This window comes from Apteryx rowi, unplaced genomic scaffold, assembly GCF_003343035.1.
Source record: "Apteryx rowi isolate R43461 unplaced genomic scaffold, aptRow1 scaffold_452, whole genome shotgun sequence".
Lineage (NCBI taxonomy): Eukaryota > Metazoa > Chordata > Aves > Apterygiformes > Apterygidae > Apteryx > Apteryx rowi.
In genome coordinates, this window is record NW_020450708.1 from 208,967 (window position 1) to 223,302 (window position 14,336).

The 14,336-nt window shown below is 36.8% G+C and overlaps 1 protein-coding gene across 1 annotated transcript in view; it reads left to right on the forward strand.

Moving 5' to 3' along the window:
- LOC112971748 (voltage-dependent calcium channel subunit alpha-2/delta-3) overlaps window positions 1-14,336 on the forward strand; it is a 187,307-nt gene that overhangs the window by 158,363 nt on the left and 14,608 nt on the right. Inside the window, exons 23-25 of the mRNA XM_026077430.1 lie at window positions 3,269-3,321; window positions 4,911-4,966; window positions 8,828-8,939. Of these exons, the coding sequence (XP_025933215.1) occupies window positions 3,269-3,321; window positions 4,911-4,966; window positions 8,828-8,939 (221 nt within the window). The remainder of the gene's footprint in view (window positions 1-3,268; window positions 3,322-4,910; window positions 4,967-8,827; window positions 8,940-14,336) is intronic.

Below are 14,336 nucleotides of genomic sequence, written 5' to 3' on the forward strand. Positions count from 1 at the left end.
GGGTCTGGCAAGGGTAGTGCTTGCTTGTTGCCAGATCGTATATTAAATTAATAACTTAAGTTAATAACTTGGAGTTAATAACTCTAAGGGCACTTTATAATCACTTATACATTGTACAGATTACTATATCAGTTTGAACTGATAAAGTGTTAGATAAGCTATAGTGCCTCCATATTAAAAAGAAACTGTTTTAACAAATATATGACTGTTTTAGCATGAAAAATTCGTAGGTAAAGGCAGCACCAAAATACTCTAACAACTTTACCAGGCCAGAAAAGTTATCTAGCATTTGATATTTTTTAATGCACAAGGCTCCAGCTAGAAAAACTAAGTCTACACATAGTTATGTAAATTGTTGGATAAATATCTAAGTTCTGGCAACTTCCAAAATCTATAAATATGTAGCTTCTATGATCTATACTTATGTATAAATATAGAGCTTCTATGGTTTGTTTAATAATCATAGGCATTTGGGGATGTTTTCATTTACGTGATCCCACGTGTTTTTGAAATAGCTGCAAATATGGATTTACTGCATGTCTGTCTGTTATCTGCTAAGGCCTGGACCTGAAAAAAAGACTCTCTCCGTATCATAAGTTCCAGGCTGTGCAATGGGTCTTTAACTTGCAGCGAAATAATACAGGATGCTGTGAACCACATTTGCATGGAAAAATTTAAAATATATTAAAACTGTTAGTAGCAGCCTTCCATCCCAAGGCTTGGGGCTTCAGCTCAGCTTGCATAAGCACCCAGCATGCAGAGCTGAAGTACTTCTCTCTTACAAGCAGGCTTTTATCCAAGAGATTTTCACTATTTCAATTTTTGCCCACGCTCTGTTTACTGGGAAAAAAAAACACAAAAACTCTGGAGTGATTGTGGGATACCCAGAGACGTGGTGAACATGTTCTTTATTTATGTTTTTGAAGACAGCCAAACTTTCCTTTTAAATCTCAAGGGAGTTTTTGTCAGGTTCACCTTGAAAGATGGGGAGAGCTATAGTTTATTATTTTCCATTGATTCATTCACTTCCAATAATCATGACTACAGAGAAAGTACAAAGAGAACTTGCAATAAAAACAGGTAGGGCTAGATTCCTCAAAAGTAGTTCATTTCTGTGTTTTACTCCACAGCCTTGCACGTGTAGATCAGGTTATTGGGCAGCTTTCGGCACATTTTCTACGTAAGCACCATGTTTCTTCAGAGACGTTTATCTTTCCATTTCAGAATTATGGCTGTACAAATACAGGTATAGACAGGGGGACCCAGCTGAGACCCTTTAAAAAGTTAAGAAACTAATATTTTGTTTCTGATTGTAAACAGTCTGGGAGTGGAGCCTAGGCATTAAGGACTATGACTTTTAGAGGGTCTCTCACAACGTTCTGCTAAAATTGTGCAAAGCAGGAGCCAGGGCTTGATTCCTGGTTCTATCACAGAGTTTTAGGCTGTGGGGCTAAAAAGCTAAGTTAGACATGGACAAGAGTTATAGGTAATCTGGTCCCTTTCTTTACCGTATGACATTGCTTCTTAAAAGATATCTGGATACTTTGTTACTTAGTTTCTCATTTTAATTTATTCAAGTCCTAGATAACTCTCCATGAAATCTACTGATTTCTACTAAAATTAGTCTAAAATCTACTAACTACCTTGTTACAAATGTATTAGTGCCATGGAGTCACCCAGGTCAATTCCTTTGCCTTGGTTGTTTTAAATATATGAGGAGAACAAAACCGGTCACAGTTTTTGAGGGAACAGTCTTTGAGTGGAAAATGCTGTCTTAGGAAAATCACATTTCATAAGGATGCCTTGATTTCAATGTCGTGAAAAGTTTTTCCACTAAAATTTCAAAAAAACCCTCTTTTTCTCATTTTGTGTCCTAAAATATTGAAATCTTTTGTTGCAGTTATGTTGAAAGAGTTTGCCTCATTTTGTTTTAGCTCTCATATTAAAAGCATTAGTTTTATAAAATGTAGTATATTTTACATTAAATATATATTATTTTACTCTATCATTTGCCATTACCAAAACAAAAGTGGGCACCGTCTTCAAAGTAGGTGATTTTTGGTTATTTCAGAACAAAATTTCCGGTTACTTGTACGGAAGATTTCAAGTTTTCTGATTTGGAAAGAAAATAAATAAACCGTCCCCAAGAGCTGAAATCTTCTTTCCTTCTCCTCTCTAGGAAAGCCTTGTCATACCTCTTTCTATTGGGTGTAATAACATGGTTCATCTTTTCCTGCCAGACAGCCCTTAACGGGGGAGAGCGGCGACTGTCTCAGGTTTCAGGCGTTCCGCCGGTTGCCGCCGCCGAGCGATGCTGGCGCGCGGCTCTGCGAGCTGCTCGGCCCCGCACTCGCCGCGGCCCCCGAACACCGCAGCGGCCCGCGGCTCTGCCCCGGCGAGCTGCTGGCTCAGCCCCCTCCTTACGTGATTTTGAACATCCGAGCGGTTCCCTTAAAGCCAATGCGGCTGCTTACGCGCGCTAAGACACTTTGTTCATGCGGGATCTAAAAAATAAACTGGCAGGTTTTAGGCAGCCAAAAGACCCTGCCACAAGCAAGTGAAACAAGAATAGGTTATTCTTTTCAGATTTATGGGAGCTGACTTGCCTGCCCGAGGTTCTTTCAAAATGAATAATCCGACTGATATTCTTTTAAAAAATAAAATATTCAACATACCTTAGAAATTCTCTAAACACAGGTTTTTTTTTAAGTATTTGCTTTACTTGGTCTTATCCAGAAAAACAGAGAGAAGGGAGAAGAATCTTTAAAATTACCTACACCGCTTACAGCTGGGCCTTCAGTATGACACAGATAACTTCATTTAGGTAAATTAAAACTTCAGAAGCTTTCCCTAGCCTAATTAGACTGAGGTAATGAATATAGATTTACATTATAGAGAGGCAAGTCTGTGAACTGCAGCCTAAGAAAAGCTCATATTATCTACCAGAACTGTTCCTCCAGCAATAGCCTGGGAAATAGGAACCCCTAGAGGTTAAATATTTAAGAATCATTTGCAAAACTTTCCTTTTTATAATGATAATCTGTGTAGAGGACCACATGTAAAGGAAATTTCATGACAACGTGTTTTATTATTCAATACAATAATTATATTTTTTCCTTCTTTTAATCTTTAAGAAAAAGCTACTGTTCTTTTTCTCATGCTTTCCATGCATTTGAATATCCATAACATTGTCTTTACATGGAGAATTCAGTTAAGGTATAGATACTGCATGTTTTGCCTTTTTATTAAATAAGTTGCTTCTCTTCAGCCTTATAATGCCTTCTTTGCCGCAGTAAAATGGATAATGACTGAGCTTGTCTTGTAAGTAAATTTTATTAAGAACTTGATGAATATTTGTTCTTTTCTCCTACATTGTGCTGTTCTGTTATACTATTTTAAATTTAGTAATATTTTTCCATTTTTTCCTTTCCAATTTAGCATTACTAAAATCTGAGAAAATTTTGACTTTATGAATGCACAGTTGCAACCCTTATTCTGTTATTCATGGCCATCACTTATATCCGTATGTCTTTGCTTAGTGAGTCTAGCAGCTTGCTATATACAAACCAAATTTATTATTGTGGTTACTGTTAAATTTAACAGAAATGTCTGGCTGTTTGTAATGCTGCTTGGGTGGGCTGTTGTCAATATAGCGAACTGTTACAGTGACTCATTGTGGTGTTTGTGATTTCATAAATTTCTGTGAGATGGACCCTTTACAGCGTGTGCCAGATCAAGGTACACTCTGTGTATGCTGTTGAATTTTTTACCTTCTCTAGTAGTTCTAATGATTTAAGTTAATACATGATGAGCGTTGCCTTTAAGAGAGATTGCCTAAGAAATCACAGGGAAATATCATACGATGAGAAGGAAGCCTTAGAATGTATTTTGTGTTATTAATCTGTACATTTTATTATTGCTGTTATCAGACAGTGGAACTGTAGATTTAAGTGAATTTTATCTCCAGAAATAGAACTAGTCTTTTCTTGTAGCCATTTTCTTTTAATTGCAAATTATATGACCTTTCATCAGAAAGGTTGGAATAAGATTTAAGGAAAATTAACTGGATGACTATTGCCAGTGTGCAGAGATCGATCTTAAATTGAGCTTTCAAAGTATATATCAGGAAAAGAAATCCTGTTAAAATGAGACTTTGTTGCTATCCATAACAGTTTCAAAAATTGTAAGAAATCTTCTGTGTTTAAAAATATTATAGTTTTGTGTCCATATGATAAACTGGATGTTCAATTCACATTATATTTACAGTGACAACTGATTGACTGATACGTTTCAGTCCATTCTTTAAAGTAAATTGCAGTATATTTTAGTGGGAACATGCATTTGCTACACGTCTAGTTAGAATTGATTAGACACTTGTTAATCAAACCTTTGCTGCTAATAGATATAAAATATTATTTATTATTTTAGATCCAGAAGTAACATAAGAAAAATATTTTATACTTCTATACTATGGCCAGAAAGATTACATTTTAAAAATATAAAAATGTTAGAAATATATTATTCTATTAACAGAATAAAATATTAAAAATATTAGAGTCAAAATATACTGCATAATGGAGAATAGCTATAAGTAATGGTAAACAGTGAAAACACTGCGGGCTGCTGTGCACTGAGAATTTTAATGGACACTTCAAGTAAGAGCTTCTGATTAATAATAGGTAAATCTATGATTTATTGATAGGGTTAATTTCAGAATAACTTCTCAGTGGTAAGATACAACCCAGTGAAAATATGACCATAGCAAAAGATAATAACCCTAAAGTTATGCCAGCAGTATGAGTGTCAGTTTTGTGTTATCTCGTATTTAAAATAAGGTTAATGGTACTGGAGTACTGACAGTTTAGTGTTTTGGAAATGTTGTGGGATAATATGAAAAATCATTTGTTTAGGTTCCTTGTGGAATTTAATCTATGCAGTTGGTGGCATTCTGATCTAACAGCAAAAGGTAAGTCTAAATTTTGTTCCTGGCTCTAATGGCAGAAGTGGCTAGATTAAATTGGATTTTTAAAATTCAGATGTGGGTAAAATGTTTTAACTATTTTTGCCAGAAGTTTATTAATTAATCTCCCATATCGTCATCCTCTGCTTTTTCAGTCTTTCCCAAAACAGGAGAGAATTAAGATCTTCTTCTATGAATAATCAGAAAGTGCTTGTGTGTACTCTAGAGAGTACAGTGCACTTGTATAAAGGAAAAATTAAAATAGTGGATAATGATGATTTTTTTTTTGAAAATTTTCCCTTCATTCTAAAACAGTCTTTATGAGTAAAGCAATTACACTAGCCTTTTTCTGCTAATACTACTTTTTTTTTTTTCCTAGAGCTGCTGTAGTGTTTAGGGGATTATTGTTCTGGAAAATGACATTTAATCAAAATTCCACAGGAACTTGATTATCTCTGTATAAGTTCACAGAAAAAGATTTTTAAGGCTTAGATGATAAATCTCATGTTTTTATTTTTAAACAAGTTTAAGGTGTATTTTATTTTATCTTACAATTTGAAATAGACATTTTAAAATAAAACCAAGATGTATTAAAAATGATTTTATGCAGAATAAATTTTGAAATATGAAGGCTTCGTCAGAAATAATAACGAAAGGAAATTTCAACAGTTCCCATAAGAATTAGAAGTTTTGAATTTCAAGTCTCTCTTATATTTTACCAGACTTTTTATGACATTTCAGAAGTGTTGCTCAAAAGTAAAAGGATAATTTTCAGGAAGATTGCTCTTCAATTGGCTATTTCATAGGCAAATTGTAGAGCATGCCATTTATTGGTATAGTCATTTAAATTGAATTCTTCAGCCTGTGTTTCTGATTTGCGTGTTCCACAGTAAAGCAGGGGATAAAAGTACTACTTTCGGCTTTAATTCATCTTCTCATTGCCTGGCAGTCTAATGACTGCCTTTATGCCAGAATAAGATCCTGGCAAAAGTTAAAGTATGGGGGAAAATGGAACACAGAGATGCCCTGGAGTATTCCAGCGTCCTCTGTGGTGAAGGATGGAGGAGCTCTTCCAGCAAAAGGCCGCGTGGCAGCGCCCGGCCGAGGCCGGCTCAGACGGCTGCCTGGCGCGGTGCAAGCGCCGTGCGGGCAGAGGGAAGGCCGAGACGGATGTCTGCGGGAGGTGGACGCTTCAATTAGCGTCTTCTGGAAATTTAGGTGCATCGACGTAGCGGAGCCCTTCCTGTTCTGGTGTAAATCGCGCACTGCCTTGTAACGCTTGAGGCAGTTCTTCTGCCCCATCAGCTGTGAGCCGTGTGCAGGTGGGAGGCGCATGCACTGAAGGAGCTTCGTAAGAACCAGCCAGGCAGCGTCTGCCTTTAGGGCTGCTGTAGTCAGCGGAGGCCAGATGGGTCTTCTAAAAACCAAGACTAACTCTTCAGTGATGCCTCTAACCACGATGAAAAATACTTCTTATACTGGTGGCTATGAAGGGTGGTAGGGTTTGCTGTGCCAGCCCCAGGAAATGCAATACCATTCCCTACTCCTGAAGAGGAACGCCGGATAACTATGGCAGTCTTCCTATGCTCTGCCTTTGTGAAACCGTGCAGAGCAGCCAGGGTTGGGAACGGGGAACTTGCGACGCTTTTTCAAGTGTACGGTACAAATATGTTTTAATATTTGTTGACATGAGACATCCAATGGCACTTGCAATATAAGTTTGGGAAAATGTCCTTTAAAGACAGCATCTGTCTTTGTGTCATGGAAGTAATCATTTGTTTAGTTTTTAGGCACGTACTAACTATGGAAGACGGGCATTGTTAACTTGCAACCTCTTCTTTTCTTAAAGACAAAACATTATCGTTACATCACTTTGATAGACAGTGTGACTGAGTGATTTCCATTCACGTTTTAGTTGAAAGTGAGGTTTTAACTACACAATTCATTGCTCCATTCCCTTGATGAGCAAGAACATTGAAAATACTCCCTCATCATGCTCACTGGAGTAGCGTCACTTTTGTGGTACTGCTTGCACAGTTCAAATGTGATCAGGTGGCAAGTGATGGTTGTTTGGAAATCCTCAGGTATTAGCAAGGCAAAAGCAAGAGACAATTCACATACAGATTTCAGCCAAAGAGAAGCACATGCTTAGGTGTGCTCTTATGTCGATGCTACATTGCCACTAAAAGTGGTAATAATCATGACTACACCTCATGAAATTAAAATGAATGAACTCGCAGGTTTTTTTCACTTTTCTTAACAATGTCTATTAAAGCTCAGAAGGTTTTTCAGTTTCTCTAATGGGGAAATTTCTTCCTGCTCAAATTGTGACAGTAATAGGGCAGCAAGCATTGCTGAAGAGACTAGAACTTCCCTGCGTACTTGCCAATTTACAAACCCTGGTAGGAAAAATACTCCTGCACAAGTCTTGTGATCTCAATCACATTTGTAAATGAGAGAGGAGAAACTGGCTTCCTAAGCCTTGGGCAACCCAGTAATCTTCTAGGCTCTAAGGAGGTGCTGGAAACCTGAGACCCTTGAATCTCTGGCAGCCTCTTTGTTACACGGACCATATGTTGATACAAGTGAGGGTAGACCCCAAAATTACAGATGAGATAAATTTCAGTCATTCTTGGCAACAGATGAGGAGAAGAGAAGAGAAAGGGAGAAGGTGCAATAGAGCTAGTCAGACAAGTTTTAAGAAAATGCCTAGTTGTTAAATAGGGCGTGACCACAGTGGAAACATGTCAGACACAACAAAACTTTTCTGACCAACTTTAGTACCTTCCTTGAGTTCAGTGCACATGGGGGAATATTTGTCTTTGAATTATATATAAAAAAATTCAGACAGTTCAGGAATGCATAGCCTACTGTCTGATTGCAAATGCAGTTTTTGTCATTCCCCTGGCACCGCGCAATAGATGCACCGCTGCTTCTAAAACAGACTGTCCTGAATGGAAGATCTGTGGAGTCCAAGAGCCTGTTTAGTGCAATCTATTTTTGTCATACTCAGTCTTGTTTTCTCACTTAGCAATTAGTTTAAGATAGGCTTAACATTTGTGCTGATGTGCAAGCGTATCTCTGTGTTGAGGAAAAATGAAGGGGTGGGGAGGAAAAAGAAATGGAACGAGGGAGAGACACTGCCCAATAGGTAGTTCAGCCTGAGAGTCACCTCCCAGCTCCATTGCTGTCCTGCAGTTTGACCTTGAACCAGTCACATTGCTTCCTTGTGCCTCAATTTCCCCATCTTTAAGGTGCAAGTAGTGTCATGTTCTTTTCCCTTGCACCGTTACAGTGCCAGGGTTTCATAGAAAGAGTGTTATAAAGTCTTTATTATTACTATTTAGGGAAGCAGATGACAAGCATTATTTATGGGCAAGGTAACACTTCTGCCCCCTACCCACAGAGTTTATTTTAAGTGCTGAAACACTGCAAAGATGCCAAGCCATAATCCAAAAAAGTATTCTGGCTTCAGCAAAATATACCACAATTTAGTTAGCAAATAAATGTAAACACCCATACTTAATGAGTTAGTGATGCACAGCAGCACTGAAGTAAGTCCGGCTTGAATCCACAGAGAAAGAATAAAATCTTGTGCGTAAGTGTAAACTAGATTGGCAAAGGCTAAAACATGAATAACTACTTTAATGGTTATGTCTTACAAAATTTCATTCCATGGATGAACTTTTTTTTTTTTAATTGAAATATGAAGTGTTATGCACTGCCTAGGAAATCTCACAGGGTGGCAGAAGCTGAGTAACATTTCTGTTCTCTGTGAGCTCTGTAATACAGCATATTGTGTTGTTCAGAGTTTTGTATGCTGTTCTTCCCATGTTAACATCAAGATATTTTTTCCTGTGCCTATAGCGCAGAGGTTGAAACAAACCCTAGAGCCCTGTGATACTGAATATCCAGCTTTTGTTTCCGAACGCACTATAAAGGAGACCACGGGGAATATTGCTTGCGATGACTGTTTCAAGTAAGCCCTTTCAATTTTTTATACAACTGTTTGTGACAAAGCAGTAAAACTGAATTATTCAAGTTTATGCTGAAGAATGTACGAGTCTGTTACGTTCTGTCTTAGACAATGACCTCTGTCAGGGTGTCATTTCTCTTATTGCAGGGGTCATCTGAAGTTTGATATTCTTAAATTAAAGCAGTGCATATTATTTTCTACAAAAAAAAAAAAATCTAAAACCAGTAGAAGGCTTCTGCTAATTCCGAAGAATAGTGAATGTTTTAAGTCTTCTGGGTGCAGGCAGCATTGGAAGGGGAAATTCTGTAAAGATTTAGATACAAAAAAAGGGTTAGTGCTGCTATCTCTCCTGTACCCAGGGGAAACCCTGCTGGATAGGTTCGAAGTTCCCTTCGGTACGGTGAGCTCTGCTGTCTGACTTGCATGCCAAGCAGTGTTTCCTGCTCCGAACTGTTAGGCTGAAAGAGTGGGAGAGGATTAAGTCTATCCTCCAGCCTTTCAGTGCTGGGAAGCTGCGTTAATAACAACAAATTACCATGTCAGTGCTATAACCTCGTCAGTTCTGCCGTTGCCACTGGGAAGTTGTCCCTCATAGGGTTAAAAGAAGGGAATGAATTCAGTCTAGTTTTCCTCCTTCCAAATGAAAATGTCTCCTCTCTGCTTTTAGTGCCTATGTGCAGTGGTGTTTTACTGTTGTAATGGTATCCTGTAACTGAAGAATTGCGTAGGTTTTGAACACGAATATAGTTTATGCAAATTTCTGTACTTTAGTATGTGTCTCTCAATTGGATTTTCTTTGTGCTGAGAGCTCATCATCACAAAGGAGATTAATATTTACAGCAGGGCTTTATCTATCATTATAAATGTCAAGAAGAATTACTTAAGTCAAACAAAAGTTGTGACAACTCTCCCCTTCCAGAAGAAATCAATGTGCAAAATTAGCAAATAAAGGTGAAAACTGCCTGCCTTTGAAGTGAATAGATATGCTTCTGTACTTGCTCCTAAACTTTCTTTTCAACATCTTCATTATTTTAAACAGGAAATATGAGTAAGTACACTGGAGATGCATTTTAAGTGCTAATATTCACTTTTAGTTTCCTTCGGACCAACTTTTAATTATAAGGAAATAATTGTTGTCTAGTATGAAGTGTTGTTTTTATATGGCTTTGTGAGCTAGAAGTACCCAAGTGCTTCGTAAACCAATCCTAGGGAACACTTTAAGTGCAACAATAGGTCCCACTGCCTGAAAGGCACAGACTCAACAAAATCAAGCCATGACTTTTCCACTTGATGTATCAAATACAATGTGTGTTACACTGCTATGGATGCTTGACGCCAGCTTTGTAGAATTCAAACAGCCTTGTTTTATGATTATACTGAGAAGTTGTATAAGAAATTATCATAAATCTCTTGTGTTTAAATATTCCAAACAGACATGATTCCATGAAAAGAAGATTAATTTAACAGGACCAGGTTTTCTCAAAGGAATGCAGATTTCAGTCTGTCTTCTTAGGTAACTTCAGGTCAAAGGAAATAACTTTCAAAAATAACACAATTCTGCAATGCTTGGACAGCAGTGAGTTGGAAACTGAATTTAGTGAAAATTATAGTATTTCAAAAATAATGCGCTAAGATCTTTTTCATAGAAAAACATTTTGTGTTCCACAGTGGAACAAAAAAATAAAAGAAAGCCCTGTAAGTTACAAACTGATCTCAAGGCACCCATTATTTTTCTCCACAAGCAATGGCAAAACCTAAAGAAATAATCCAGAAGAACTCTTCGATTCTCATGGGAAAGTTCTTCATTATACCATTTACCCACTGTCATTAACAATCTACAAATTGCATCTAAGATTGCAGACTGCACTGGATTCCAAATATTTTTGTTATAACCCAGGACACTTTCCCGCAGAACAGCTAAGGAATTTGACCCAAAGTCCTTTGTAGACCTACATCTTATGACCCAGTTTTTTGTTTCATGGCCTCAGTACCAATAAATATTTTTACAAGCAAGTGTATTGCTTAATACTTGTAATTTAAGAATGATGGTCTCAATCATTCAAAATTAGGGTTCAACCACATGTGCAGTGAGAGTCTTTAACCGGTGCTGTTTTCGAAGGTTAATGGTTAAACATTGCTTGTTGCATGCTATGGGCTCAGCTCAATCCCTTTGAATTAGTAGGGTTATTTTTGATGCCCTCCGATATTTGTTGAAACATGTTATAAACAAATCTGTTTATGATACATATGTGTAAATCTGGATTACAAATGGAAAAAGGTATTTGTAAATATTTAGCTGTATATTCACTCTAATATGTCAAATTTAGCATTTCTTTTCAAGGACACTCTGGAAAAGTCAATATACTGTGAATATGTTTGCAAACACAAATGGTACAAATACTGTGCTGCAAGAAATTTTGTGATACAGGTTACTCATTCAAGTCACTGTCTGTCTTCCATACAGTGTTGGGCACTGTAGAGCCCTTGTCTGAAAAGGGGGATTAAAAGCAGTCTCACAGTAGAAGTAAAAATGATGGCTGATATTAATACAAACCATATAATGTTACTTAGATAAGACGTTTTGGAGCACAAATACTGTGTTAGTGCTAACAAAGTCACAGTCAAGATCAGCAAGGTCAAAGGCTCAGTCCTGTTCGGGGCTGGAGGTGCTGTTACTGATAGGAATACTCAGCACTTCACAGTGCTGAATCCAAAGGAAACAGTGACCGACTGCAGCTATGAAAACTAAGCCTTGTTCTTATAAAAGTTTCCAATCGTAATTTTTAATGATAGGTGCTTGGATTTAAATCAAAGTATCTTCACAAATAAATCACAGTCAGTAGAAAGGACTACATGCTAATTACTTTATAAATAGTTGACTTACCTTTTCAGCTACCTCTGAAAACTTATTCAATCAATGGAAGGGCAGCTATCAACTGAAGTGGACTTGAAGTTAAGCACTAAATGTATACAGACATATAGAATATATTTTGTATATGTAAACTTATCTCTTACTAACGAAAAATAAATGCTACTTTGGGATAATTTGCAATGTTTAAAAATGATTTTCAAAAATATAGGTTTTATTAAGAAAGCAGGAGCCTAAAAGAAAATAAGAATTAACATAAGAATGTCATTAGGGTCAGGGTTTGGCTATCCCACCCCATAATTTTTTGTCATTCAATATCCCAGCGATTATTAAATTAATGTGTTATTTAAACAGGAATCAAAAACAAGTAAACCCACATTTTCGAAGTACTGTCAACAAGACAGAAAAACTGTTTTTTTTAAATATGAAATGCTTTCATATTTTCCAGTAAGCTATCCCTTTTTTTAGCAAAGAAAAAAAAAAAGAAAAAACTGCCTTTGAAAACTCGGATGATAGACTGTTAAATATTCCATGGCAGCTTCAGTATTGGAAATAGTTAATTACTTAAGAGAAATAGTTTCCTATCAATGTTGAGTGTCACTCTGTCTGTTGGGTCAGAACGACACTAATGCCAAAGGCACTTGGTTATGGGTTTTAAAGGCATTCTGCTGCTTGGAGATGTGTTTTTGATTAGGCATTAACTTGGAGTCTTTGGCTAAATAAGCATCTCATTGCTGTTTGCAGGTTTTACGAGCTATTGCGCCAATGCGTTAGTCAAATTTTAATGTGAGTAAGTGTGTCAACCAAAATTCTTCGGCACTTCTCACTGGTTACATTACCAGTTTTTGCCTTCTGCTGCTACTTTCATTGCAAAGTTTAATTGCTGATGCTTAAAAAGCATCAAGATTTCTGTTAAGGAAAGCATCTGTAGAAACACAAAGTTGTTATAAGTTAGGAAGAACAATGGTTGATATAATATTAGATCAGAGAAAGTTGCCTGACTTTTTCTAGTACATTTTTAACTTCACTTAGGAAAATACATTTAGATTAGGCATTAACTCAGACTCCTATGAAGGTGGGTATATATCTTTTTCTGTAGGCACTGGACTTACTCATCTGGTTATTACTGAAATATTAAGTATATATTTTGAATTTTCAAAGTTGCAGGGAACCATTTGAATGCATAGTTGCCAAATTTTGCGCACACAGCTGTAGAAACTGTGGGTATACAAATGGGGCAGCAGTTGCATAGTCAAATATTTAAAAAGCTGCCCTTTTAACCTCTCCTGTTCATATATGATGACATACTGGATTTGGATTCAGATCAAAAGTCTGGCTTTACTTCCAGTGACCCGAAAGGCAAAAAGCCCCCTTCTGTTTTAATTACAGCACTCATGGGTCCATAAGGTCAACAGCAAAAACCTGAAGAAACTGTTTTGTTCTCGGTTAATTCTTTGTGCCCAGCCTTAAGACACAAAATAAAGTGAAATGTAAATATCAGAAAGCTGTAGTCTCGCTAGGGAAGCGAGGAAGAATGTAGCTACAATCATTCTAAATCAGGGAAAGACTTAGGCATATGTTTTAATTACGCAAGATGAAATGTAAGTGTTCCCTTTACTTTGTTGTATATCACATGTACAATTACCTGTTAAATTGATAGGAATTGCTTATGTTGATTAAACACTGTCCAGTGTATTATCTGTTTGGCCTATTGCAGCATTAGAAAGTACCACTATTTTCCGGCCATGAGCAAAGTGGACAACTATCTAACTGGGAAGATCATCTATAAACCAGATGTCTTCTCTTGCTTTCTTAGAGGCTGGGTGTTGTGTACTCTTCTTTGTCAATAAAAAGAGGTAAATGGCAATGGAATTATAGTTCAGGATGACACTGAACCCTTCACGTGGATTTATAATGGCAAATTTAAGACTTGTCCACTAATGTGCTTATTTGGCAGTAACAGATAAATAACAATGCAAATTAGATTCAGACTGTTCAGGGCATGAGTATATTAGTGTCAGGAACAGTGCAATCTGTATAGGCATTAATATGGTGATGGTTTTAAAAACCACTTAATCTTGAGACATACCATTACTTGCTAAAATGTTTCTGCATTTGTTGCTCAGTAGAAGTTTGTCAAACTGCTGTACTTGATTGTGTTTAAAATTTGTAAATAAATATGCAGTTTAATTTCCCATGAAATAAATAATCACTTGCCTTTTCAGATGTAGTTAGTTTACTTTTAAACAAATCAGCTTGCCATATAAAACAAGCAAAGCATCAAGGGCCAATTTCTTCTCATTTGGAGCTCTATGTACATATATCAGAATATCCCTGTAGATTTTCTGGAGTAGTTTGGGCAGTAAATTATAGTCAGTCTTCTAGAAGACATCGTGGGTTGTATTCATTTTACTGTATCCATCTTATAGGACCCTGAGGAAAAGCAAATGTTCTCTGTATTTTGCCATACTTTATGTTTAGACTGTATATTTTTACGTGGTTGCTTTTTCAGCAACCATGCCAAGTACATA